Source organism: Globicephala melas, chromosome 12 (assembly GCF_963455315.2).
Source record: "Globicephala melas chromosome 12, mGloMel1.2, whole genome shotgun sequence".
In the NCBI taxonomy this organism is placed as follows: Eukaryota; Metazoa; Chordata; class Mammalia; order Artiodactyla; family Delphinidae; genus Globicephala; species Globicephala melas.
Genome location: NC_083325.1, coordinates 61,418,506 through 61,444,481, shown reverse-complemented (window position 1 = coordinate 61,444,481; position 25,976 = coordinate 61,418,506). Strand labels below are relative to the sequence as shown.

General features: G+C 40.1%; 1 protein-coding gene across 5 annotated transcripts in view; it reads left to right on the top strand.

The window, feature by feature from the left end:
- Positions 1–25,976, top strand: part of CRIM1 (cysteine rich transmembrane BMP regulator 1) — a 208,502-nt gene that overhangs the window by 148,692 nt on the left and 33,834 nt on the right. For 4 of the 5 annotated variants that reach the window (XM_030857944.3, XM_060309070.2, XM_030857949.3 and 1 more), the window contains 5 exons: positions 6,742–6,870; positions 14,003–14,159; positions 17,058–17,179; positions 18,295–18,504; positions 22,253–22,468. In XM_030857944.3, coding sequence (XP_030713804.1) covers positions 6,742–6,870; positions 14,003–14,159; positions 17,058–17,179; positions 18,295–18,504; positions 22,253–22,468 — 834 coding nt within the window. The remainder of the gene's footprint in view (positions 1–6,741; positions 6,871–14,002; positions 14,160–17,057; positions 17,180–18,294; positions 18,505–22,252; positions 22,469–25,976) is intronic. The other variant, XM_030857947.3, reaches the window with a different exon arrangement.

Genomic DNA, 25,976 nt, shown 5'->3' with positions numbered 1-25,976 from the left:
TCATACCCCATGGAAATTCCCACTTCCAGATTAGGGAATTTTTGTATCCTCAACTTTTTTTTTCTTATTGTCTACATTAATAGAGTTTTCCCTCTAGCTTCATTTGGGAACATTTCATCTTTACCTTTTCCTAGGCTGCAATTATGTTAACAATTTGCTGATTTATTTGAATGGTTTTCTGACTAGTTATGGTCACATTTGAAAAGCAACTGTGGTAACAGAATGACATACGAAGACACAGTAAAACAGATAAGCTATCTCCTTTGGTTCTGTCTTGGCCAACTTTATCTCCAGTTTTATGGCCCTGGACAGGCTACCAGTAATTGTAGGGCTATAAGGAGGCCTGATATATTTAGCCATATAAACCAAGTGAAGCTTTGGAATTTTCCCACTTATTAGGTACTCACATTGCTTAACCAAGTCCAGCCATTCCCCCTACCCCCACCCCCACCCAAGAAATCTTAAGGAAGAGAGTGCCTGAATTAGGTCTGAAAAGACAACATAATTGTTCATCTTTGTTTCTCGCAATCAAATAAGCAGGCTTGCGAATTTACACAGAAAAGCTACGTGAAGTATGCGAACCATTAATAAATCCCAAAAGGAGAAGTAATAAGAGACAGATAGGAATTAGCTTCGTTTATCTTATTACTTCCATATGAATTTTTTTTAACTTATAAAAGAAATTTAAGAACATATCTGCCATAAAAAAAAAACCACTATGCTTTCTAGAAATTTGCCTATAGAGAGATTTTTCCAGAAAAACTTCCCTTGGTTTGTGGGTGTCTGTGTGCGCGTGCATGCACTTGTACGATTCGTAGGAATCTAGGGTGCTGGCAGACAGCTGCTGCCCACAGCCAGGCCCTCCAGACGTGCCATTCACCCAGAGCACAGCACGGGGAGGCAGCAGTACTCCTAGAGACGATTGAGGTCTGAAACCAGAGCTAATGATTACCCTCCTAACAGAGTCAGTGCTGCAGACAGTCCTAAGCACGGTGGCTCTGTATGCCTTACACGAGTGTACTTTTCCAGAGTCACCCACCCATACTCAGGAGCTACTAGTTGGCTGTCAGCCTTCCCAGGGTTGCTAATCAGAAAGAGTACTTCACATATTTGTCAATGGAGATGATTAGTATTATTTGCAAGATAAACAGCTCATAGTAATCAAGGTAATGAGAAGAACCTTGTATGTATTAATTCAAAACGAGGAGTTCGGTGGAGTAATACAGATTAGACACCAAAAAGCATTTATTAACATTTTCATTTAAGCTATATCTGAAAAATAAAAATCAGTGATTATATACATTGTTTTAGAAGCAAATTAACATTATTATTATACATTTTTAAATAACTGGTAGTCAAAATACATTCTTTTTTGTTCTGTTGTTGTCCCAAACATGTTGAAATATCCAATATGATGATGACAGGACTGATACTAAAACTTTAAGTCAACACCTTAAAAGGTTGAGTTGGAGTTTCAACTTCTTACTTTCCTTTCCTCTTTTTGGAAAATTTTCCATAAAGTAAAATAACAAAAAGCAAGAAAGTATAGAGCTTAGATTTGCTTAACACATTTATACCCCCTGAATAATGAAATGTATGTTACCTTATGGTCTAGTGATGTGGCCTTGGAGTTAAAATAATGATTTTCATTTCAACTTTATACTCTTGACCAAATTAATTGTGATCACAGTGCCTTAATATCCCCAGTAAGCAGATAAAATTGCTTCTAGAAAATACTTGAACATCAGTGTAGAATATTGGTGGTGTTCTTCAGAAACTTAGTGTCTGAGGTTCTCTAAATCTTGAAAAACGTGAATGTTTTCCTGGAAATGTTTTTACTGATAAGGGGTTTGTTGGGCTTCCTAGAATGTGAAAGAAATATCCATCCCTAATTTTAATTAAACATAAAATAAAGAGCCAATATGTGTTTGCTTATGTTACTGCAAGTTATAATAGTTTTTTTCCAGAATTTTGTTTTCTAAGACTTGGGATAAGAATTGGTGCTGAACATCTGCATTCCTGACACAATCCCAAGGGTTCTTGTAAAAATAGCTCTTCCGGAGAGTATAAGGTACTTGGAAAGTCTTTAAAAATCATTCAGGAAAAGGACAGGTGGAGGAAAGTAGAGATTCCCACCCAGATGCAGGGTAGGAAACAGCAAATGGATATAGACATAACAAACACGCGTTTTTGTTCTTTATTGCTTCTAGGCTCAGAAAATATTTCTAGAATTCTTCTCCACAAAGAAGCGGTTCCAGGGTTCCCTTTAGAAATAGTTGTAGCCAAAGACAATGAATTCCTGCTGTTTCAAGCCTTCTTCCTTTGGAGGACATTAAGGTATTTCTTTAATTCCTCAGCTGATTCAATACAAGATGAGATGGAATTTCAGGGTGATACTGTAAGCAGTACTTCATTGAATTTCCCCTCGCCAAATCCATCCTTGTGCAAGCATTTTCTCATTCTCCTAAACAAGGAGATCCAAGACCATTTCTCTCTTCTGAAAGAGGCCCACTAACGCATATCTGCCCAACCAATTTAAAAGGAGACCATTTTCTTTGCTTCCAGCAACAGGCAGATGCATTTGTTTTCAAAAGTCTTAGCAGGACCTCTGTTCAACTGATAATCACCAAACTCTCCAAGGACATGGCATCGCCGTCATCCTTCTAGAGGAGCATGTACTCTCTAGCATGTCATGTCAGTATTGTACCCCCGTGTAATCTAAGAGCACAGAAGAGTGGGATTTAAATGAGGATCATCTGGTCTTCAGGCCAAGACCCATCAGGATATATTCCATATTCAGAGCACTGTGGCATAAACTAAAGAATGTGGGGGATAATAACAATTCCCAATACGCAAATTTCAGGCTGCTCTAACAAGCACAGTGCACGTTTCACAGATTTCACTAACACTTCCTCAAGCTCCTTTACTTATTTGGATTAGAAACAATCATACTGTGATACCATGATTCTGGACTCTTCAAACTTACCTCTTCCCCCACCAAGAACTTCCTTGTATAGAAACTGCAGAAAGTCTAACCAGCTCTTGGTTATTCTCTAAGGACTGTAAATGCAATGTTGATTTGAAATACTCTCATTCAGGATGGTATCAAGTGTGTCTCACTTTGGTGTTCATTATGTAGAATAAGAAATTGAATTTCAGTAGACTCACAGCACTTCATTCTCAAAAGACTGCCCTGATGTTAGTAACAGGACCAGTTCTGAGATTACATATTAATATACTGGACTGAAAGCGGATTCTCAGATCCGTTTATGATAATGTCAGTGTTTTTGCTAAACAATTTATAGTTTACAGAATTCTAAAATAGAGATGGCCTCACATGGTAGGAAACTGAGCACTAAAATGTTGAGAGAATGATGAAAGGGAATAGTGCATAATGTATGACTTTAGATAAAATGTTAGGAGACAGCTAGTTGCCTGCATATGTGTCTGTTACAAATCAGCAGTTACTCCAGCGACAGAGGATAACAGCAGTAAGTACCCCAAACACACGCTCCACTATCCTTAAAAAGTTTCTGGGCTTCCCTGGTAGCGCAGTGGTTGAGAGTCCGCCTGCCAATGCAGGGGACATGGGTTCGTGCCCCGGTCCAGGAAGATCCCACATGCCGTGGAGCGGCTGGGCCCATGAGCCATGGCCGCTGAGCTTGTGCGTCCGGAGCCTGTGCTCTGCAACGGGAGAGGTCACAACAGTGAGAGGCCCGCGTACTGCAAAAAAAAAAAAAAAAAAAAAAAGGTTTTTAAAATTTGTTCCACTTTGTATTTGAAAAGGAAAAGAATACTTATTTAACATAATAAAGTGAGATGACTAGTGTTAAAATGCTTTTTAAAAATAATTTAGACTTCTGTCTACATTTAATGTATCACGATGAGTGTTGTGTTCAGCCTCATCTATTGAGGGGCAGTTGAATAGCTTTAGAGTAAATTGGTTTTGTTGAGTTTTTCTGTGTTTTATTTTAATAAGTATTGAGGGAGTCAGATTTTGAAACTTACATACTTTCCGGTTTCTTCCCTCTAATGTACATCATCGATGAATGGGGAAATATTAATTTTAGAGGCACAGAATAATGTTTGGCTTCTTTGCATTCTGCCACGTCATCTGAGGCCTGGAAGACATCCAGGAGGACTTGTTTTACCTAAAATATTTACAACACAGCGTTGTAGAACCAGCACCTGCTTAAATAACCCTTCTATGCATTTTTTTCCCCATTTGTTAAACTTAGCTCAAGCTGTTATCCTGAATGTTACAGGGAAACATGTTGAACGTATTTCTTCTGCTAAAGAAACGTGTGCTTGACGTACCCCTGGAGCTGGCTACCTAGCGGATACAGTCATTTGGATAAAGGGTGGGACTGTCAGTATTGTGGTTCTGATCCTCAAACAACCCAATTTTTTTGTTTTTTTTACTTTCTAGCCACAGAGCACAATCCTAATCCCATCCATTAATCATAATATGTACCAAAAATAGCATGCACATCACCATTGATTATCTTAACAAATCCCTAAAATTCACTGAAAATAAAATCCCATACTGCCCTGTGATTATTATGCATTTTCAGTGTCATCTGCCGAGATATATATTTTTCCATCGTATACTTTCTGAAGGCAAAAGTTTCTCATAAACTTAAATGTCAGTAAAGAATGCAAGCTTTGGGTCTGCGTAGATGTGCCCAAGACATTTCCTTGCCCGTAAGCCATGCACTAAAGCACTGGACAAAGAGTTTAGAATCCTTCCCTGATCCTTGCTATTAACTCTCTGGAACGTAGACCTAACTCCTCCTTCGATGGGATCATCTGTGGTATGGTTTACTGAGACACGAGCCAGGTCCCCTGCTCTATCTTGTATTTGTGGTTAGAATAATTTTGATGAAACCTCCACAGTCTTATGGCTAAAGGCTGAAACAATTATTATCTTGGATGTGTAACAAGAGTAGTGATAAAGGAAAGACTGTAGGTTTAAAACCCGCTGATATTTACAGTAAATTTTAAGAGAATGGAGGAAAGCAGCACTACTGTATTTAATTCACTAAGTCTTAAAACTTGACTAAAACTAAACCACTTTTTGATGTTTACAGTTACCTGTCAGAAAGGATACTTTAGTCGTTGAAAGAAATTAGAAATTTCACAGCAGTGGAAATCTTAGATAAAAATTTCAGGGAGATGTTCTGCCAACTGTGCTGTAATAAAAATAGAGAATGTGCTACACCGTCTTCATACGTACTCTCACTGGGAGAATGCTGATGAAAGCATCTCTTTAACAAGTCCTAGTTGCTCACTACCTGTGAAGAGTTGAATCACTGGCCTCTTTTAGCAGGTGGATAAAAATGTAGAACTCTTGATCTTATCAGTGGCACCTAAAACACTTATTTTTGGTCTCTCTTCCATGGTAACGGGAGGTGAAACTTGAGAAGACAGTGTGGACTAATGGATAGAGTGTTGGACAGGAGGTCAGGCACCTCTGTTCTGTTCTGTTCCCAGCCTGCTACTGGGTTGCTATGTAAACTTAGATAAGCCACTTACCCTCTCTGCACCTCATGTTTTCCATTTGTGAAAACATAGGTAGAGACATTCTGTACTTAGCACTTCACAAAGATATTGTGAGAACCAGCTTACTCTGAAGAAGTTCATAGTATCTTTGGGTTGAAAAGAGGCTACGTAAATACGTCACTGTCCTTGTTCCCTTTGACAACACTCTCTCCACAGTCTGACATTGTATAAACTGTCCCTCATCAATCACTGCAAAACAGGTACCATTACAATGCGCTTTGTATTGCATAGAAGCTGAGAGTGTGACCCTAGAGCCAGAACACCTCGTTTGAATCTGGGGTCCACCACTTACTAAACCCTGTGACCTTGGACAAGTCAGTATGCTGGATTTCCTCATCCGTAAAATAGGGATAATGACAGCACCCGTCTCTTTCCGATTGTGATCCAAAACTTGAAGGCATTTATGAAGAGCACTTCAGATGTTATATAGACGCATAATACACTTCACGTAAGTGTGTGATTACTGTTTAGTAACAGTAATCTCTAGGCCAGAACAATTCCTCATTAGTAACATGGCAGTGAAGGTCAAAATCACCTCCGGCCTTGGTTTCTTCTGTGCATCTCATCTCAGGGTGGCTGCTCTCTCCTCCTCCCGAATGCTTGTGTCTGTCTCCCCCACTCCCTGAAGCCCTGAGTATAAACTCCTGTAGATGATGTGATCTGTCATGTCATCTGTAATAATTGAGAGTGTCACATAAAAGGTCAAAGAAATTCAGATGTTTTAAAGGCTCAGAAACATATCTGATTTATTAACTTGAAAAGTCGCTCATAGATTTCAGAAGTATTGCAAAATGGAGAGTGAGATAATTGACAGCTGGAAGCTGTTTCCTGATTGTTATAAAAAATAAACTCAGAAAACATCAGGAGGAAATAGAAGAATAACGATTTAAATTCATTTTAACCTTTCTTGTCTGCTTCTGTAGTGGTGAGGGTACCCAAAAATGCATAAATTGCTCAAATGTAAAGAAATAGAGCATCTGGATTTTCAAAAGTTTAAATAAAAATATTTCTTTTTCAGGGGCTAACAACATTATGAAAGTATAAAAGTCTAGGATTTGATGAAGATTACTGATTAGGTTTTTTCCTGTGACTTACCATAGTGTGGGATTTCAAAGATTGAATAGCATCTAAGAGGTAATCATATGTTTCATTGATTTTTTTTTCTCTCTTTATTATTAGAACCAACCTACATCACAATTGATCCACCTGCGTGTGGAGAGTCATCAAACTGCACCCTGACAGAGAAGGACTGCATTTATGGTTTCAAACTTGATCACAATGGTTGTCGAACTTGTCAGTGCAAAAACAGTGAGTACACGGAAGACTGTGTTTTTTCAGAGCCTAATATTGTCAAAGCATATTGTGTGATTGAATATCTTTTCTTTCATTCCTATTCATGACATTCCCTTAGCAACCTGAAAGAAGGGAAAAAAAAGTGTATTTAACATAAACACATGGTCATTTGGAGAAAAAGAGCTGCTCCTTTATTCCGGTTTTTGCCCTCATTTCATTATGTTCAGATACTCCTTGATGTCTGGCTGCGTCATGGGTGAAGCCCTGGGAACTCTGGAGCACATGTTTCCAAACACCCAGGGAGCTCTCAGTACTGCCCTTGCCGGGGTCATCAGTGACAAGGAGGTCACTCACACAGAGGTGTCACATTCCATGTGTGGCAGCCATAGTCTTTAGAATGTGCTCCGCTTTCTCGATCCCAGCTCTCTTCCACGTAGATTCCGATCATGTCGCCAGGCCATGATCTCTGAAATGTGATACAGTATATTGCATTTCTTACCGGAAAAAAAAATTGCCCTTCATGTTTAAAACGATTTTGAATTCCTCTAATTCTTCTACCAGAATAAACATCTTTAGTCATTCCCCAGGTGACATAGTTTCTAGAACTTTCTTGGCCCTTATGTAAATGTGTGGCCTAGAAACAGAGTATTGCAGAATTTGGTCTGATCACTGCAGTGCTATTGTGTGGTCTAAGTGAGCATTTGCTCTTTGGATTATACACTGTTGGCTAACACTGAGGTTATAAGCAACTAGAACCAGTTGGTACTTTTTACATCAGAGGCACATAGGTGATTCTCATTTGTTCTGTATTTGAGCGTTTGATTTTTTTTTTAATGATATAAATGCAGGGCCAAATTTTACCAGAAATTACCCTGAGAGTTTTCAACCGTTTACCAACTAGTTGGGATATTTTTGAATCTTGATGATGTGACCTCATACTTTATCTATGCCTCCCAGCTTATATCAAATAAGCATAACTTACATGTCCTCATCTAAATCATTGCACTAAAATAAATTAAATTGTATAGAACCAAGGAGAGAGCCCTGTTAGCACTGAAGGCCTTCCTGCAAAATGACTTTGAACGTAATCCTCACTTCTTCTATGGAGTTATTCAGCTGACGACATATCAGCTCCATCTCCACAAGGAAATCTTGAAACTCTTGATCTGTATCTTATCTGAAATCAAAATACATTCTATTTACAACATTCCTTTGCTGGAAACCCTACTTTAAACATAAAACGCAGTTAGTAGGGTATGGGTTGTTTTTCATGAACCTATACTGGCTCCTGGTATTCACTGCTTTCTTTCCTAAATGTCGTATATCCCGTGTTTAACCATTCCTTCTGCAGAATTTTCAGTTGTGAATGTCAGGCTTAGTTCCTGTAGTGCTAGAATCCTTTGTCCCTTTTGAAATGACATTTGGCCTCTTTTAGTTTTCTGAAATCTCTTTCCATTCCCTCTGATGTCTCCAAATATGGACAGTGCTTCTATAATCAGCAGGTTCTCCATGAGCCTCTGGGTATAATTACCCTGGACTCAGAGAGTTAGAATTCCTTAATGTAGAGAGATGATCACTTTCTGATTTATCAGTTTTCTTGGGCTCTGTATTCCTCTTCACCTTAATCATTCAGTGCTTTCTTTTGTAAGAATATTTTCGGTGAAGACAGATACTAAGTAGGAGTTGCATAATTCGATTTCCTCAGTTACTTGTTACCATCACACTGTCTGTGGGATGGACTTGGTGCTGAAACGGAGGTTATCAAACTGTTGTTGTGATGATCGTTGTTTACACCTTTAAATTTCCCATGAGCCTCCACCCATCGGGGACTGTCTGCCTTCCTACACTTGTTTCTGTTCAGAGGAGGACCAGTGCCTGTTATACACCTATCTGCCTTTTATACCTCCCTTTGGAAAGCCAAGTTTACTAGGGAGCTGCTTTGGCAGCCATATTTGTTGGCTTAAATGGTCAACTTTGATTTTTTTGACACCAAGATAATTGGTGATTGTATCACAAAGAGTTTATATTTTAATCCTTCTCGTATCTCTTGAGCTGTACATCCTTTCTGATCATGGGAGCATACCTATTTTTTTTTTCTGAACTTTTTGAAGTCTAAAAATATAGATTTCATTGTACCTAGTCACCCTGCCTACCATCTTCACCTGGGCTTTGTTATTATGAACTTTTGGCCACATGGGCACACCTACATAAGACCCCTGCTGATTCACAATGAGCCCTTTGTAGTTAAATCCAAAGAAGCAATTTCCCTCAGTTGTCATTGAAGCAAGTCAGAAGCATATGACCGGCTTTTTGCAAATTGAGACTTATCAGGAAAATTCTGCTCTGCCTGTCTTTGTGTTAGTGTTGCTTTCTAGCTTTGTAAAAGGAACATCCATGCATACTGCCTGCTTTGCACCTCCATTTCATTAACACATAGGAAATATGTACAGGAGACCATTGCATTTTATGTCAGCTGGAATTTGTCATTTTGTCTATATCATACACAAAAGTACACGGAAAGTATATGACAGAGCCATAGAGCATTCTGCTCTCATCCCCTCCCATTAGCAGTCCTGATTATTTGACACCTTTGGGCGGTGAGTCAAATTAAATCAAACTGCCACATCCTCGGTTGTCAGATTCTTGTGACTGTATGGACCCAGCTCTCCTCCCAGACTCTGGCATCATACTGACTTGTATCTGGGTGATCAGGGCAAGTTGCTTTATTTCCTAGAGCCTCTGTGTCCTCATCTGTAAAGGGCAGGTAATAATACCAAAGTAATGGGTTGTTTTGAGGACTAATTAGTGAATGCAAAGCTAGCTTTACTACCCGACATATGGTAATTGTTGACACGATAGCTGGTTTATAACATGCATTTCTGAGTCAGCTAGAGCTAGCTGACGTGGAAAGCCCCCAGTTTCCCTCCTTTGTTCCGACACCAACCTGCCTCCAGTTCTTCCTGTCCTCTGAGGACGCGCACACAAACAACTTTCCTTTTGCCTTTTAATTTTAACCCTCGAATATTCTCACTCTCTTTCACCTAGCTTTAGAAAAAAGGAAGTCCCTGGTACTGAAGGATAGCTAAGTATATTCTTTTTCCCATTGCAGCTACGTGATAAGTATGGATTTTGTCTAAATCTCTCCTTTATGTTATTTTTCTGCATCCCACCAAAGCCTGTTTCACATGCAATGGCCCTAACCATTTATACCCAAGTTTTCCGTTAGGGGTTAGACGTATATATAGACCACTGGCATCAATATCTCTTTCTTAAAATAAGACCAATGCCAAATAAATATTTCTCCCCTGTTACTGGCCTGTTGTCTGCTCATTCATTCCTTCTTTCATTCATCTAGCATTTATTGAGTGCCTACTATACACCAAAAACTAGGGGTACAAAAAAGTTAAAAATGGACCTTATCCCTGACTAATCTTGGTAATGTGTTGGTAATATTGGTAATATGCTAATATGTTGTAATGCTATTGCAATATAATCAAGCATATTATAGACAGTCACTTGAAGGTTGAAATCAAAACCCAGTAGAAACATGTCCTTCAAAAGAACATGGAAGGTATATGACAGGATTCTTTTATTTGAACATACTGTAGCTTTTCTTTTTCAACCTGTAACAAATAACATTTCTTATAACACTGCTAAGCAAAGTAATGCATCAAGGGCATATAGAGAATTTAAACTTTATTCAAAGACATACTTAGAATAAAGAAAAGAAACATGGTAGAAAATGCTTAAGAATGTATGATAGCAACAAAAGTTAAAACTAAAATCATTTAGATAAGCTACTAAAAATCTAACACTTCATTGTTACAAGCTGTTAGTAGCATTCCTTTTTAACCAAAATGTTTGCTGTCAAACATACATAATACATTTCAGCTTACTATAGGTACGATATGTAGTAAGTGACATCTATGTGAATTAAATGGCATCCATCTTTTTAAGCATCTTATCATCTACATTTTTAAATCAAGTGGATTTCATCACATTATTTGTAACTGCTCTTCCAGTTTTAACAATCTGTAATTCTAGGGATTAATAGTGCTTTTAACTAGAAACCAGTGCAGACATAGAAAATTAATGGTAGCAGGGAGAAAAAACCTTTCATAATTTTCATGAAACATATATCTGAATCAAACATCTAAAGAAGGTCACAGCATCATATACAAGGAGGCAGGCTCCTGTTTTCATTTCATTGTTACTCTGAACAAACACTTATCAAGGTCAAGATTGGGACCACCATTTGCAGTCTTGCACTTCTTTATTTAATAGTCTCAGGAACTGTATTCATGGTATCCTTAACTGCTTGCATGTTGCTGAGAATTGCCAGAACCCAAGAGTGTGAAGTCCTGCAGCAGAGAAGCACAACACAACTCTAGGGGCACCATTACCCTGTGTTCTGTTTGCAGGCTCCATGGTGTTCAACTACAACATGTTGTACAAACGATGCTCCCCACAGTTGGGCCACATTTTGGCCCTGGGAGCAAAAACATCTTCTTTTTTCTCCCGAATGAACAGAGAGTTTATTGCATAGCTGCTATCGACCAGCCATAATGCACAGGCTCTGTATTTTGCCATTATTTATCACTTTCTCTTCAATGGTAATTTTCCCCTCTGGATTAGAAAGCATTCTTAGATCACAACAAAGTCATAATGTTGAAAAATTATGAACATAAAGCCACCATTCTTTCTGTGGTTGCCTCCAGTGATGTACTAAAACTTTTCAACCAAACTTAAAAACTCCCACCCATCTATGAATGAGATGTTTCTAATCTATCTGTTCTGCTCTTTATGTAAATGTTTGCCTTGACGTTATACTTCTCTGAAGAAAAATCCATAATTGATACATGGATCTAGGAATACCTTGAAATCTTTAATGTTCTCTATTTCTAAGCTAGAAGGTGGTATTTGGAGATGTTTAGCAAGTGCCAGTATTGTGAAATTTTTCAGTACTAACAGTAAGTTTTTTCATCCCATTATTTTTCTGTTAATGTGGCAGTCTTGATGAGGGTAGAGGAGTAAATAGCAAGAATCTTGATTGGTTCATTCATTCAGCAAGTATTTATTGAGCACTCACTCCATGCTGAGCACCGTGATAGCACCTGGACTGTGTAAATAAAGAAAATAGGTCCCTGCCCTAGAGCTCCCTTCTGCTGGGGAGGAGAAACGAGATAGCAGGGCAGTGAGCAGTCCCAAGCCAGGGCAGCATTGTGGCAACCTGCCCAATATGTCACAGCCAGTCCGAAGTCTATGAACGTCCTGTATTTTTGTTCACACATAGCAGCCTTTGCTTGAAATTCCCTTCCACTGCAAAGCAGAGGTAAAGACAAACTTAGTTTATATCAAATTTTTTAAACTTAGTGATGCAACAGCTTTCGTTAAGGATGAAGCCCATTCTAGATTAAAAATTATAGAAAAACTCCTTTTTTACAGGACCAGAGAAATAAAGGCACAAAGGTGCTCAGACTCAGAGTTTCAAGGAATTTAATCCCCAGGGATGTTCTCACAGTGGTGTTAGTTCATCTGTTTCTCAACATAATCTACTTGGTTTCAAGACTTAAAATTTTTGCAATAGAAAAACGGATTCACAACTTAGATCTCTGTGTCAGAGAAAGAAATGCGGCTATGACAGTCTTCTCCCTCCTTCGTCATTCCCTTAATAATGGGAAAGAGATGAAAAATGATGACCTTTCAAGTCATATAATTACAAAATTTTAAATGAGCCATTTAGAATTTCACTTTTAAGGATGCAGATTAGTAATCAGTTGCTTCACAATATGATACAGACCCACGAGGTTATATTAAATATGTGTAATGAAAGGTTTATGATGATGACAAAGTAGAACATTATACTTTAAATCACATTATCCTTTTTAAAAGATAGCAAATTAAATATGCAAGTATTGCCAGCTAAGATTCACAAAAGATGCTACCTTAAAATATTTATGTAAAATATGAACCCATTTTACCTATTAATTGTAGTTAAGGTTTAATTTTAGGTTATAAGATTTGTGTGTGGAGGGGACAAATGTGTTCTGTTTTTCCCGGTAACTTATACATTATTTACAATATTTATGCTTAAAGGATATACACATAAAATTTATTTATTATTTCAACAAAAGTAGTCTCAGCTTCCCACTTTACCAGTCCACGCAGAACTATAATCAAACATTGCCATACTTTTGCCATCATCATGTCTACTTCTTTAAATTTGATTATCTTTCAAATTCTGCATTTAATTCAGACGTCTCAATTTGCTTTAGTTACATCACCAAGCGTGCTTTTCTTATTTACCTTAACATTTTTGTTGCCTATATTACTCTAGTAAGCCCTACATCACACCTTTTAAAATTTATTTACAAGGCTTCCATTAAGCTAATAGAAGTTTCTTGTGCCAGCCGCCATTTCTTTGTTCCTTTTTTTCCCTTCTACAATAATAAGTTATAACTGACTAACAGAGGACAGTTAAACATCACTCCAGATTCTGCTAACAGGGGAGAGTTTGAACATTTTAAATAATGGATAGTTAAACATTAATCTAGGTATTTCTTTGGCACATAAATTTTTTTTTTTTTTTTGTCAGTTAACTAAGTATCTAAATACCTGGATATTTGTCAGCGGTAGGGAAAAAAATATCTAATTGCAACACTGATTATTTCACTTTGTATTATGTTATTAGAGATATACCTTTTAAAGAAAGGGTAAGCAATGCTTTATGCTGCATATGGTACGCAGTATTATGTGGTAACGTCTAAAACTCATAAGAGTAAACGTGTATGAACCTTTAAGAATGTGTTTCTCATGGGCATGCAGTAGGAGCAAAAATACATAATGAAATTTGGGATGTAAGTTTCCACTTCTCACATTTCGAATAATAAATGGTAATCAGTGGTTTGATCAGAAATCTGTTTTTCAGAGTTGGACTTTATTGTGTATATTAGTACCAAAACATGAAGTTACGTTTTGATAACCATGAAATAGCACAATCTATAAGTTTTAACCATTGCTGATGCTGTGGTAGAGCTGAGAAATTTACATCGGTGGAAGATTGGAAGATTAGGGGAAGGCACTGAAGTGTCAAATGTTCTGTTCCTTTCATCTTTGGAAGAAATGTGCTGTCCATGTGTCTTCACAGGGGAGGAACTTTGCACGGGCCTCAAACGAGGCTGCACCTTGGACTGCCCCTTTGGCTTCCTAACCGATGCCCACAACTGTGAGATCTGTCAGTGCCGCCCACGCCCCAAGAAGTGCAGACTCATAATCTGTGAAAAGTATTGTCCATTTGGATATCTGTACGTATTTCTTAACTCAGAAGATGTATTCTTAATTATCTATAGCTTGACGAAATGTCTCTTACCTTTTTTGTTGGCTGTTTTGTGTGTGTTTCTGAATGAATCAGCAATGTACTGAATCCAGAATATCTATGCTTGTTTTGCTAGAGGAATCAGAAAGCAGGGAAAGGCCGTATCTCCAAAGATAAGAATCAAGTTTTACTCTTTTTTGAAGATGGGCTAGAGCCTTGTTATGACACTTTGGGCCTGTTGGGTGAGATTTCCTCATAGCAAGGGCCTTTGGACACTGCCAAAGGGAATGGAACTGTCATGAGGTTCCAGTGTTGTAAGCGCTTCAACTATGCACCACTGTCGCAGCAACTGTTTTGTGATAACGTATTTAATCTATATTTTAAGATGAATTGACAGCTACTGATTTGCAATATGGAGCATCCTTACCTGCCACGCCTCCCTGTCCTACCTTGATGCTTGTCTACGTCTATAGTATTCTTTAAAATAGCAGTACATCTTATGAATTTCCTTGGTGATAAGAACTATGACTTGTATTTTTAAATATTCTTTATTGAATCAAATCCCATGAAAATTCAGATTATTCTAGGGGGAAAATAGACATTTCACATTTGTTACTTTTGTGTCTGTCTTAGAATCCACTTCTGTCTTTATATCAAGTTGGTTCCTTAAAAATAACCTTTCAGAATTTTGCTTTGTCATTCCTGCCTTGATTCCTTCCAGTTTAGTCTCTCTGCCTTTTCCATTTGATATGTTTATATAGTGCTAGTAATTATAAGGGATTTAGAGCCATCACCTCTTGCCCAGCGTCTTAAAGGCATTGTTTTTATTCTTCCTCTTAGAAATTCTAGTTTAGCAGGGAGAGGGGAACCTTAATTCTAATTTTAATTGGATAATTAACTTGGGAACATTATTCTTTAAAATTCCCCAAGTAAACTAATAAATCATCATTGTTCTTAATCCTAAAATATGAATATGATATTAATAAAAGTAAAGCTATTTCTTAGCTTACCTGCTGATGTAGAATGAAGTATTATTATCGTAATAGTACCTACAACCACTTGGCTGCAGTGTTATGATAGTTCAGAACCAAGGCTGCATTCATCCACACTTCACCTTGGAGAGAAAACTCTTAGAGGATTATAGATTCCAGTTGGTATTCCTGTCAGTAAACACATTCAAGAAGGACCAAGTTGACTCTTGTAGGCAAACGAATACTGCATTGGCTAGCACATGTTTCAAGGACAGCCTCTGAGGGAGAAATATAGAGAAGGAAATGGGAGAAGGAAGAAGGAACGGGTAGGTGAATAAATGAGTTAACAAACAAATCTGTTAAAGCCCTGTTAGGGCTTGGAAATGGCACAGTCTATGACAAGAGTGTGAAGCATTCATTTAATTCATTGTTTTCATCATATTGACATAAATACGTAGACCCTAGTGTTCAGTTCTCATTTCACTTAGCAGATTGTAGTTTATCACTTGGGCAGTTATATACCAAGGATTTCCCGTGGGGCCATCTTTTTTTTTTTTTTTTTTTTTTTTTTTTTTTTTTTTTGTGGTATGCGGGCCTCTCACTGTTGTGGCCTCTCCCATTGCGGAGCACAGGCTCTGGACGTGCAGGCTCAGCGGCCATGGCTCACGGGCCCAGCCGCCCCGCGGCCTGTGGGATCCTCCCAGACCGGGGCACGAACCCGTGTCCCCTGCATCGGCAGGCGGACTCCCAACCACTGCGCCACCAGGGAAGCCCGGGGGCCATCTTCTTTTAGAGCCCCTTAATTTGTCCAAGATGAGAAAGAACAGGGTTTATTTTTGTAGTTGAACACCACTGTTGCCACTTGAACACCACTGTTCATGCCACTCCTTGGGATGAAACGTAAGGATTAATAGACTTAACTCCGCCTTCTCTGCTGCCCAGGAAGCCCAACTAGGGCAAAGCTTGTAGAGGAGATGTTGAGCCTAAGAGAAGAGCTGCAGGTAGTGGACAGAAGACACAGGAGGGCACGTTAGCACCTTTTGTAATACACAGGGTCATTCTCCTTTTAGAGAAAATAAGGAATTGTTGCTAAGAATTTTTTTGTCGACTTAAACTATGGTGATCTTTTAATGAACATATTTATTTAATATCATCTTTCTGCTCAACACAAAATTTAGGCACTGTAGCTTATTAAAGGGAAAAAAAAAGTTCATCCAGCCATTTCCCTTTATCCTCCGTGCTTCAGTCATGCCCCACAGGTGGAGCATTTTTCAGTTGGTATTCTTTTCTGACTAATGAGGTAATTACTGGACATTGACTGCAGGACTTCTTAAACGTTTTGTTCTTCACCAACATATACAAGATGCCTACATGTACAACATGCTACAACATTACGTAGCATTCCCAGGTCTATGGATCCTTAAGTTCTCCCATCTGCTAAAAAATTCTGTAGATATCTCAGTAAAATGTTTAGTAGCATCTGAAATTTCTCAAGAGAATGTGATCGTCTGAGGAAGCCTGTGGTTCTGACAGAAGAAGGACTTCTGCCCTAATGCTGGCCTCCAACATTGACCAGCAATATATCCTTCACCTTCCTCTTCCTGGAGCTGCACATTCATCTTTTTGTACTGTTGGTACCACTTTTCCCAATTAAATCAACAGTCACGTCATTGGGATTCTGACAGTCACGTCCTAGAGCACCTAAGTGCTTGGACAGTTCTAACCGTTGGCCATGGGTGGGTGGTGGTCATGGCCACAGGGAGCTAATTACGCATCACTCCAGGGGGTTTTGAGAGCAGAAGTTCAAGTCATTCTGCTTACTGAGAATATCACTTCAGTGACCCTTGGTCTAAGCACTTGGGCATCACTTGAGACTTTTGGATTTTCTAACCTCTGACAAAATTTTAATTACCCAGGAAGAATAAGCATGGCTGTGACATCTGTCGCTGTAAGAAATGCCCAGAGCTCCCGTGCAGTAAGATCTGCCCCTTGGGTTTCCAGCAGGACAGTCGTGGCTGTCTTATCTGCAAGTGCAGAGGTAAGTCCCAACGCATAACCCTTCCCCACTCAGAGCAATCAGAGGCACAGGAACCAAGAACGGAAGTAAATGAAATAATTTCAGTGATTGCTGTCCACTCTGACACCACTGTCACTCTCTAGAGGACCATCCCTTGTCCTTTCATCTCAATGGAATAAGAGCTCAGGATAGAATTTAAAGGAACGGGCCCCACGTTGACCAAATTAATCACTTCTTAGCTCTTCAGTTTTACTTGTCTCAGGAACGTTAGCCTAAAGCAGCTTTATCTTGACCTCCATAAGAGTCTCCCTCTGTCCAGCAGTGGATTGAGACGATTGATATAGCAAAGGTCCCTTTTCACAGCCCTTTGAGGGTGGGTGAGGCTAAACAGTCTGCTTGTGTATTTTCTCGGTAACACAGTTTTCCCTGAGAATGTCGACTTTTGCTGAATAACCACGTGCCAGCCTATAGTTGTGTATAGGTGTGAGTCCTGGGAGTACCTTTTGCAGGACTTCCCCCTCAAGGGATGTTCCTGAAGCTGTGTGAGCCCTTACCCCAGCTCCAGCGCCACTGCCCACCCCAGCTGGTTTTAGTTGTCCACATGAGCCACAAATGAAGCAGTAAAAGACCCCTAAAGTTTGTTCTGTGTTTTTTCAGAGTTGGACAGTTACCACCTTAAGAGTGTTTTTAGGGGGTCAGAGTAAACAAAAATCTAGTCACTGCTTCAATTGTTCTGCAGAACGAAAATCTGTTAGTTACTAGCGGCCCAGGATTGCCCCACTGAATGATGATTTCTAGAGTGATTATTCTGCATGTATTAAAACATATGTGTAACATTCACGCTGAAATCAATCAGTGCTTGTTTACTGTATAGAATATGAGAACGTAGAGTGAAGGGAGGAAAAAAAATACCAATAGCAGAGAAATGTATTTGCAGGGTTTTTTACTCCCTTTTTTCTTTTTTCAAAATTGAGAGCATATTAACTTAAATTCTTTTCATGATCCTTTCCTGTGTCACAAGCTGTGTTGTGTAGACAGGATTTTTGGTGGCTGGGTAGCATTACCTGTAAGGAACTACAGGCTGTTTCTCCTGTGCAGTAGCTCCTTCTTTACCAGGCTGCCTTCTGTCTGTCCAGAGGTCCCTGCTGCAGCCGGGCCACCCGTCCTGTCAGGCACATGTCTGTCCATGGATGGTCATCATCATAAAAATGAGGAAAGCTGGCATGATGGGTGCCGGGAATGCTACTGTCACAGTGGACGGGAAATGTGTGCTCTGATCACCTGCCCGGTGCCTGCCTGTGGCAACCCCACCATTCATCCGGGACAGTGCTGCCCGTCATGTTCAGGTAAAAGCTGGCCGCCATCTCGTGTGCTCCCTAAGCAAATGACTTTTGCCTCATCATATCTGTAATTCCAGGGGAAGTGCAGGGGACGACCCCTGGAACGTATTTCAGCTCTCTGGTTTTTGTCAACAATAGCCACGAGTGTCAGCCAGGTGCTATAAATGATTAGACAAAAACCAGAGAATTATTCTAAAGCTCTAAAACCACTCTCCTTATTTTTGAAGGTTTACTCAATTACATTGGTCTTTGAACTACATTTGTGTACAGGTTTGTGGGCTTATGTACTTAAAGCTCCAGCTCTCCATCTTACGGACAGTGTATTAAGGCTGAATGTCTTAGTTAATTGGAGGGGGTTGTTGTTAATTTTATTCCATGAAAGCTTCTTATTTATAAAGTAATATTCGAGAGGGAGAGAATTACTGAAGTCTGTGAATATTGCTTTTTTTAAATTAATGGATATGTGGTAGTCTTGCCAAATGGAGATGTTTAGAGTGACCACACATCCAAAACATTTACAGTCATAATAATGGTAATCAAGATAAGTTAGTAGAAGAACATAACAGATTTATAATCCATAGCGGTCCAAATTATGGTTGTCCATAACAGTAATTATTACCATAATACCTCATCTAGTGCCTTTGATCCAAAGAGCTCAGCATGGTTTCATAGTTATTATTTCTTCCACCGAGTGGAGGCCACTGAATTAGGGAAAAATACACTTAGGCAGTTTTTGTTTGGAAAACAGACACAGAGAGATTAGCTTTCTTACCCGAAGTAAAATAGTGTGTCAGTTGGAGGGCCAGGGAGACATGAAGTCTCCTGATTCTTGCATCGGATTTCTTTTAAAGTTGAAATGTACTGTCCGGTTTGGGGGTAGGGATTGTATTTCCCTGGTCAGTCTTGGTTCTGTATCTCCCTCCACCTGTACAACGGGCGCAGTCAGGAACCTGAGGGCTGGGCCTTTTGCAACAAGGCAGGCCCGGCCTGGGAGGGAGGTACCACATGCTGGCACCTCAGTCTGCACCTGCTTTGCCTGCCAGGGAGGGGGTTGGCAGAGAGGCACTGGAAGTCCTTTTTAGCCCTGACATTCTACACACCTCAGTAACTAAGGTATTAAAGTGACAGGCAGCCCCCATACCCCTATAGGGGACCAGATGACAAAGTTTTGTTTTGTTTTGCATAGTTAAGCCAGATGTGCTCTGTATCAAAACTGCTTCCTTATTCACATGTTTTGCTAGTTAAATATGAAAAACCACTAGTGCCCACTGAAACAGAAGATAAATGAACAATTTAATGAGACAGAACTCTGTGTTGACTCTTTGGGGAAGGACCAATGAAGACCCCATGCTTTAATTATAGGCATGAGTGTGCAGAGTGTGGCCTGCACCTGGGTCTTTGCTAAACGGTGTACTCAGTGAAGAACTCCGACCAGTGGAAATGCAAAGATATTACTGAGAATAGATGATTGACTTAAGCACTGATAGTCAGTGAAACCAAATCTAGTTTTCTCTATTACAGAGATATGGAAAGTTCTTAAACACACACACAGAATTATTGATGTATTATTGTGGATGTGTGACTATGTAGATATAGACATATAAAAGCACACAGGTATTGATATATATGGATGTGTAGGTATGTTTTTTTCCAAATGTCTTTAGTGAGTTGCCACATATGGGTCTTTCTGAATAGAGACCAAGCATTGTTGCAATTGTGGACTCGTACTTCAAAGAATATTTTCTCCTGCCTTCTATTCAAGGATCAGCTGTTTTTCCTTCTGAGATAAGTGAGCAGCCTCTGAACTCTTCTGACAGAAGATTCACCAAATCATACTGTTTCTCAGATTTTTTTTCCCTTTCTTATCCTCTACCTTTCAGTTTTTCTATCACCTCCATCCATCTGGTCACTCATGTTTTGCCTTGAGGCACATGGATATATATATAGCAAAGGAATTCACAGACTAAGACACCTGCAAACACACATCGTTTCTCTTCTGACCATTTCCTTACATGGCAGCATTTAAAAGGGCAGCAATTGTCGATCCTCTCCAAGTCCTTTCAAAAGGGAGACTTTTTCCAACAGTAGTTTACTAATAGTCTTTGGAACTATTTTTTCTTTTTCTATAAACGGTGAGAAATGCACTTTTATCTCATCGCAGCTCAATTTTCATTCTAATTATCTTCCTTTCTACTTTCCTCATATACTAGAAAGTTTGGCCCAGTTGGTTATGAATGTAAGCATTGGCTGATGTCAGTTTTCTGTGATATGTCCACTTGGTCAAAGTTCCAGTCTTTACTAGCTCCCTTGAGATAAAGCTGTATTAAAAATTATACAATGCTTTCTTAGCTGGAGCTGGGCCCACACCACTGTATCTCATCAGTATTGCTACATCTCAGGCTGACCACTGCTTTGAAAGTCACAGCCCGTGAGTTCTTAGGAGACGTCAGCTCTGAGTATCTCTGCACAAACAGGGTAGTTCTTCTGAGGCCCAAATTCCACTGATCTCCAAGCGTGAGCCCGCCATGGTGTCTCCAGATGGCTTCTCCGCAGGGTTCCACACTGTCAGCACCTTCTTGAAACGCCTGTTGTATTTGGATGACACGAATATGGTTAATATCTTCATACTTCTCATTTTGCCAGCACAACTTGAGGGCAACTCCCAGTGCCTCTCCAGACATTTTCAGCATTAAATTCCCTCTCTATCACTATCATCTCACCAAGAGCCCCAAATCGCCTCTCGTCTGGGGAAAGAACTCATAGTTATTGGCCCCTGGGCGTTCACCTCTCTTGATCATATCGCCAAACAAATGTTTAGTCTCAGGTGAGGGTTCAGACTGTTGATTCTGAAAGAGCATTCCTGCTCAGTGTGCCGGCAGCTGGTCGGGGTTGGGGTGTGTCCTGCTCAACAGTAGGACTTATTTCTAAGCCTGAAAGGACTCAGGGTCCCAGAGATAATGAAGTGAACGGGGCACAAATCAGTTTACAATTGTATTTAATCTGGAGGTGTATCCATGATCCAAACAAACATAGACTTGGGTTCAGATCCCTTGTCTGCCCTTAATACTCTGAGTTCTCAGTTTCCTTATATGTTAAATGGGATAACAGTACCTATTCACATTGGTGTAAGGAATAAATGAAGTAACATATGTAAAGCACTAACATGGAAACTGGACCATAGGAAGCATTCAGTAAATGAGAGATCTTTATTCTAGATAACCCTACATTCACAGACATCCCCTAAGAGGCTCCTGTTCTCTTCAACAGTAGGAGTCCCTGTAATTTTTTTTTTTTTTTTTTTTTTTGCGGTACGCGGGCCTCTCACTGTTGTGGCCTCTCCCGTTGCGGAGCACAGGCTCCGGACGCGCAGGCTCAGCGGCCATGGCTCACGGGCCCAGCCGCTCCACGGCACGTGGGATCTTCCCGGACCGGGGCACGAACCCGTGTCCCCTGCATCGGCAGGCGGACTCTCAACCACTGTGCCACCAGGGAAGCCCCCTGTGATTTAATTATCTCGTTGGAGCCTCTCGTTACTGTTGACAAACTGGAACCACTTGAACCTCACTTCCTGAAACTAGCTCTTCTGCTGTTGCTTTATATTTCTGTGCATGGAATGTTTTCTTCCCTGTGTTCTTGAGGGAAACAGCCAATTCATCTTCTTTGTCCCTTAAAGCCCACAGCACCAGGTTCTTCCCAAGCTGGTAAGACTGCAGATGAATAATTTCTTGTGTTTGGATTTTGTGTCGTTCCCCAGATGACTTTGTGGTGCAGAAGCCGGAGCTCAGCACCCCCTCCATTTGCCATGCCCCTGGGGGAGAGTACTTCGTGGAAGGAGAAACATGGCACATTGACACCTGTACTCAGTGCACCTGTCACAGCGGGCGGGTGCTGTGTGAGACAGAGGTGTGCCCACCGCTGCTCTGCCAGAACCCCACACGCACCCAGGACTCCTGTTGCCCACAGTGTCCAGGTAACCGGCACTGCGCCTCGGGATGCACTGGGCCGATGGGGAGGGCCTGCAGCCTGGGCGTTGTCATTCTGCAGGACCGGTGGGCTGGGTTGAGCCCCACGTGGGAGTGGGCCAGACCCAGTCACCAGTAACCCAGGCAGCTTTCTAAATTCATTCCTTTCTATCAACCACATATTTATGCAATCAGGATGCCTTGCACCTGAGGTGACTTGGAACAAAAACAGCAAAAAAAAAAATTGTTTCTTTCTACCCTTTTTTTCTTAACCCTACATCTCAGACTCAAGAGACAGTCCTGCTGTACCAGATTATTCCAGATGATTTTGCTAATGTGAAAAGTCATCTTTGTCTTTACAAAATGTGAAGAGCAATTATTGATAAATAATGTAAATAAAATCTTTGAAATATGTAAGGGTGGGGAAGATACTTTGAGAATGTTAAACAGAGGAATCGCTGAAAGGTGCCTAACGCCCACCTTCTCAAATCTGTGATGATTAACTTAAGATCCAGAAGTACTAAGTGACCAGCACTGCATATGTACAAAGAGTACTATTGTTTTCTTTTTTTTTAGTTCTCAGATAATCTGGCCTTAGCAGGTGAATTTATGGTCATGAAACAAATATAATGAAACTTTGTCAGACTTTTAAACATAAGTAGCTGATTATGCAACGCAAGTAGCAATTCTGATTAACACTAGAATATATGACTTAATTTGTATATGTATAATTACCAAGTTGACAGCACACTAGTTTTGTTGTTGCTCAGTCTTTTAACTTTTCAAGTTAAATCAGTAATCATTTACCTTCTAAATATATGTTCTTAGAGCATTTCTGCTCAGTAAAACATAAGCCCTTGTATTACTTTTTTTTACATTGGATTATCCAGTCAGCCAGCTAGAATCTATTGTTCTCTCATTATATAACCAGCGTAGTTGATGTCCAGAATTCTTCCTGGGTTCACATTGATGATATTTTTTAATTGCATCAGAGGAAACTGTAGGGATAGCAGCATTATTTGCTGTTGTCATCATGCCCTGCTGCTGAGGTATTATCATCTTAGTACAGAATCTTTGGCATAATTTTCAACCATGTTAATCTGAAAAGCTTAATTAGTGCAACGTCTTTTCTAGTATAAGAAATAGTTCAGATGTATTATGTTGTTAGGATATACCCTAGTCCCTCCTATATTTTTATCATCACTCTTTTACTTAGACACAAACCCTAATATTTCTCTGTTAATATATGACCATGATTATTCCCATCCTCCTGGTGGAAACTACTCTGAGTGGTCTCTTCAGTGGTGATCATGAATTTATATCCGTTTAATGTATTCATTTTACAAGTGCTTATGGAATGCCTGAATTGAGCCATGGGGATCCCGGGCTTGATGAGAACAGCCACAACTCCTATCCTGTGGAGCAGTAATGCAAAAGAAGACCTTTAAGTAAATCATGACAGAGTGAGAGGAGTGCCTGGAAAGGAAAGCATTAAGAGCGCATGTAACCCAGGAAGCTTTAACTAAAGTGGGAAGTACCTCTGTTCCCACTTGTCCGAGGATCTGAGGACAAATACAGGGGTTGGCCCAAATTTATTGGTGGCACACCTGACTGGACTCAGAGGTTCAGCCCAGGCAAAGAACAAGAGCTCCCTGGAAATGGGACTCCTGTGTGTGCCAAGGACTGATTTCTTAGAGCCAGGTCTCAAGGCCAGTGCGCATGAGCAGAGGCCCTGCCGATTCTAGCAGAGCAGAGACCTCCCCTCTAGAAACAGGAACAAGCACCCGATGTGTGCCTGGCTTTGGCTTCTCCTTTATAAACGTACGCCTAGGTGACTCTTCCTTACTTTACATATAACTTGAGAGATACTTCAGTGATAGCCTTCATCTTAAATGTCAGGACTTTCTGTTTCCTAGATCAGTATTCTGAAGGTTACACTTAAACCTGTGAATAAGTTTGTATCTAGAATGCTCTTGTATTTTAAAATCAGTCACCTACCCCATCGTTGATCTTTCTGAACTTTCCATTCATAGTTGTGTTGCAGCGATAAAAAGTCTTAAAATTCAAAGCATTGATTTCTTCACATTGCAGTAAATTTCGACAGCAGCATTGATAAATGGAGTATTTCGCATCTAGAAAAATACCATCTCTAACCTTAGAATACTTGCATCCTAAAGTTGTCCCAAAATGATATATATGTACAACTAGAAGAGTTGCATCCCTCATGGTGATTGTATCTCCTGGGATGCCTTGTCATTCCCTCTGTTCTTAACTCCCCCTCTCCTCTGGCCTGGTTTAGAGCAAGGTCTAGAAACGGAAGTGGGCTCATGAAGAAAGACTGAGCATCCCTGTAGGTGATGATACTTCACCAAGGTGAGAAAGGCAGAGAATAGAGAAGCACGTCTTTCTTTTTTCACACTTTTAAAGTTCTCTTTCATTTTTGATTTTTTAAAGTTGGAAAGAAGCGTAGCACAGAAGAGAGATCCCTCTTTTCTTCTTTTATTTCTCTGGTATAGAAATAAAAAGAATGAATGAACACCAGTGAAAGAACTGGTAAAAACAAAACAAGTGAGTTAATATTTAGAATCAGAGTGTAAAGAAGGGGTCTCACTTTTTCCTAAAAATGGAAAGAACGGCGCAAAGAAGGAAGATAGCCTGGGCAAGGTTCCCAAATGATATCTTCAGTCAGGGCTCCGAAGTCTCTTGCCCTGGAGGCTGAAGACCTGCAGACGCTGCATCTCAGCTGCAGCTCTCACTCCAGCTCTGCCGGCACATTCCCATGTCTCCTGGGGTCCCCTCCAGACTCCAGGCTGTTCATTTCAGCTACTGTTTCATGCTTCCATCGCTGCCGTCCCTGCTTCCTCCTCTAAGTTTTCAGACACCAGGTTGGGTGTTGCTTACAAGAGCTAAGCTGTCATAACACACAGAAACCTCGTGGCAATTTGCAGAGCCTCGTGTAGACTAGTGTGAGTTGCCCTGATTTCCAGCCAAATCAAAAGTTAACATCAGTCAATCTCTTAAAAAGAAATTATCCCTAGACATGGATGATCCAGAAAAGATGCCTGAGAAAGTAATCCCATTTTACCAACTTTATCTCATATGCATGTGATCTATGGAAACTTACCTAAAATTGGACCTGAAGCACATTTGGAACAGTGGAACCAATGGCTCTTCTTTCACTGTTGCTGCCTTCAGGACTGGCAGTAGGAGATACAGTTACACACTTTGGGTTCAGAGCCCAAAGTAAAGCAATTGCCCCGCTTCTCAAAGAGACTCTTCTTGTCAAATCAAACTTGCTGGCTGTAGGGTGTATTCAGGAGGTGGATGGGAGGAAAATGGGACACTTGGAGCTTCTGCATCACTGTGATAGCTACATGTATATGAAAGAGCAGACTTCATGATGTTGACTATGAGAACGGATGATACTTCTTCTGACCCTGTATCCTTTGAGAAAATGGGATTCTCTTAGAGGTTTGCTGGGTGGGACCATCATGGCTTTTTCCAGACTCTCAAGTG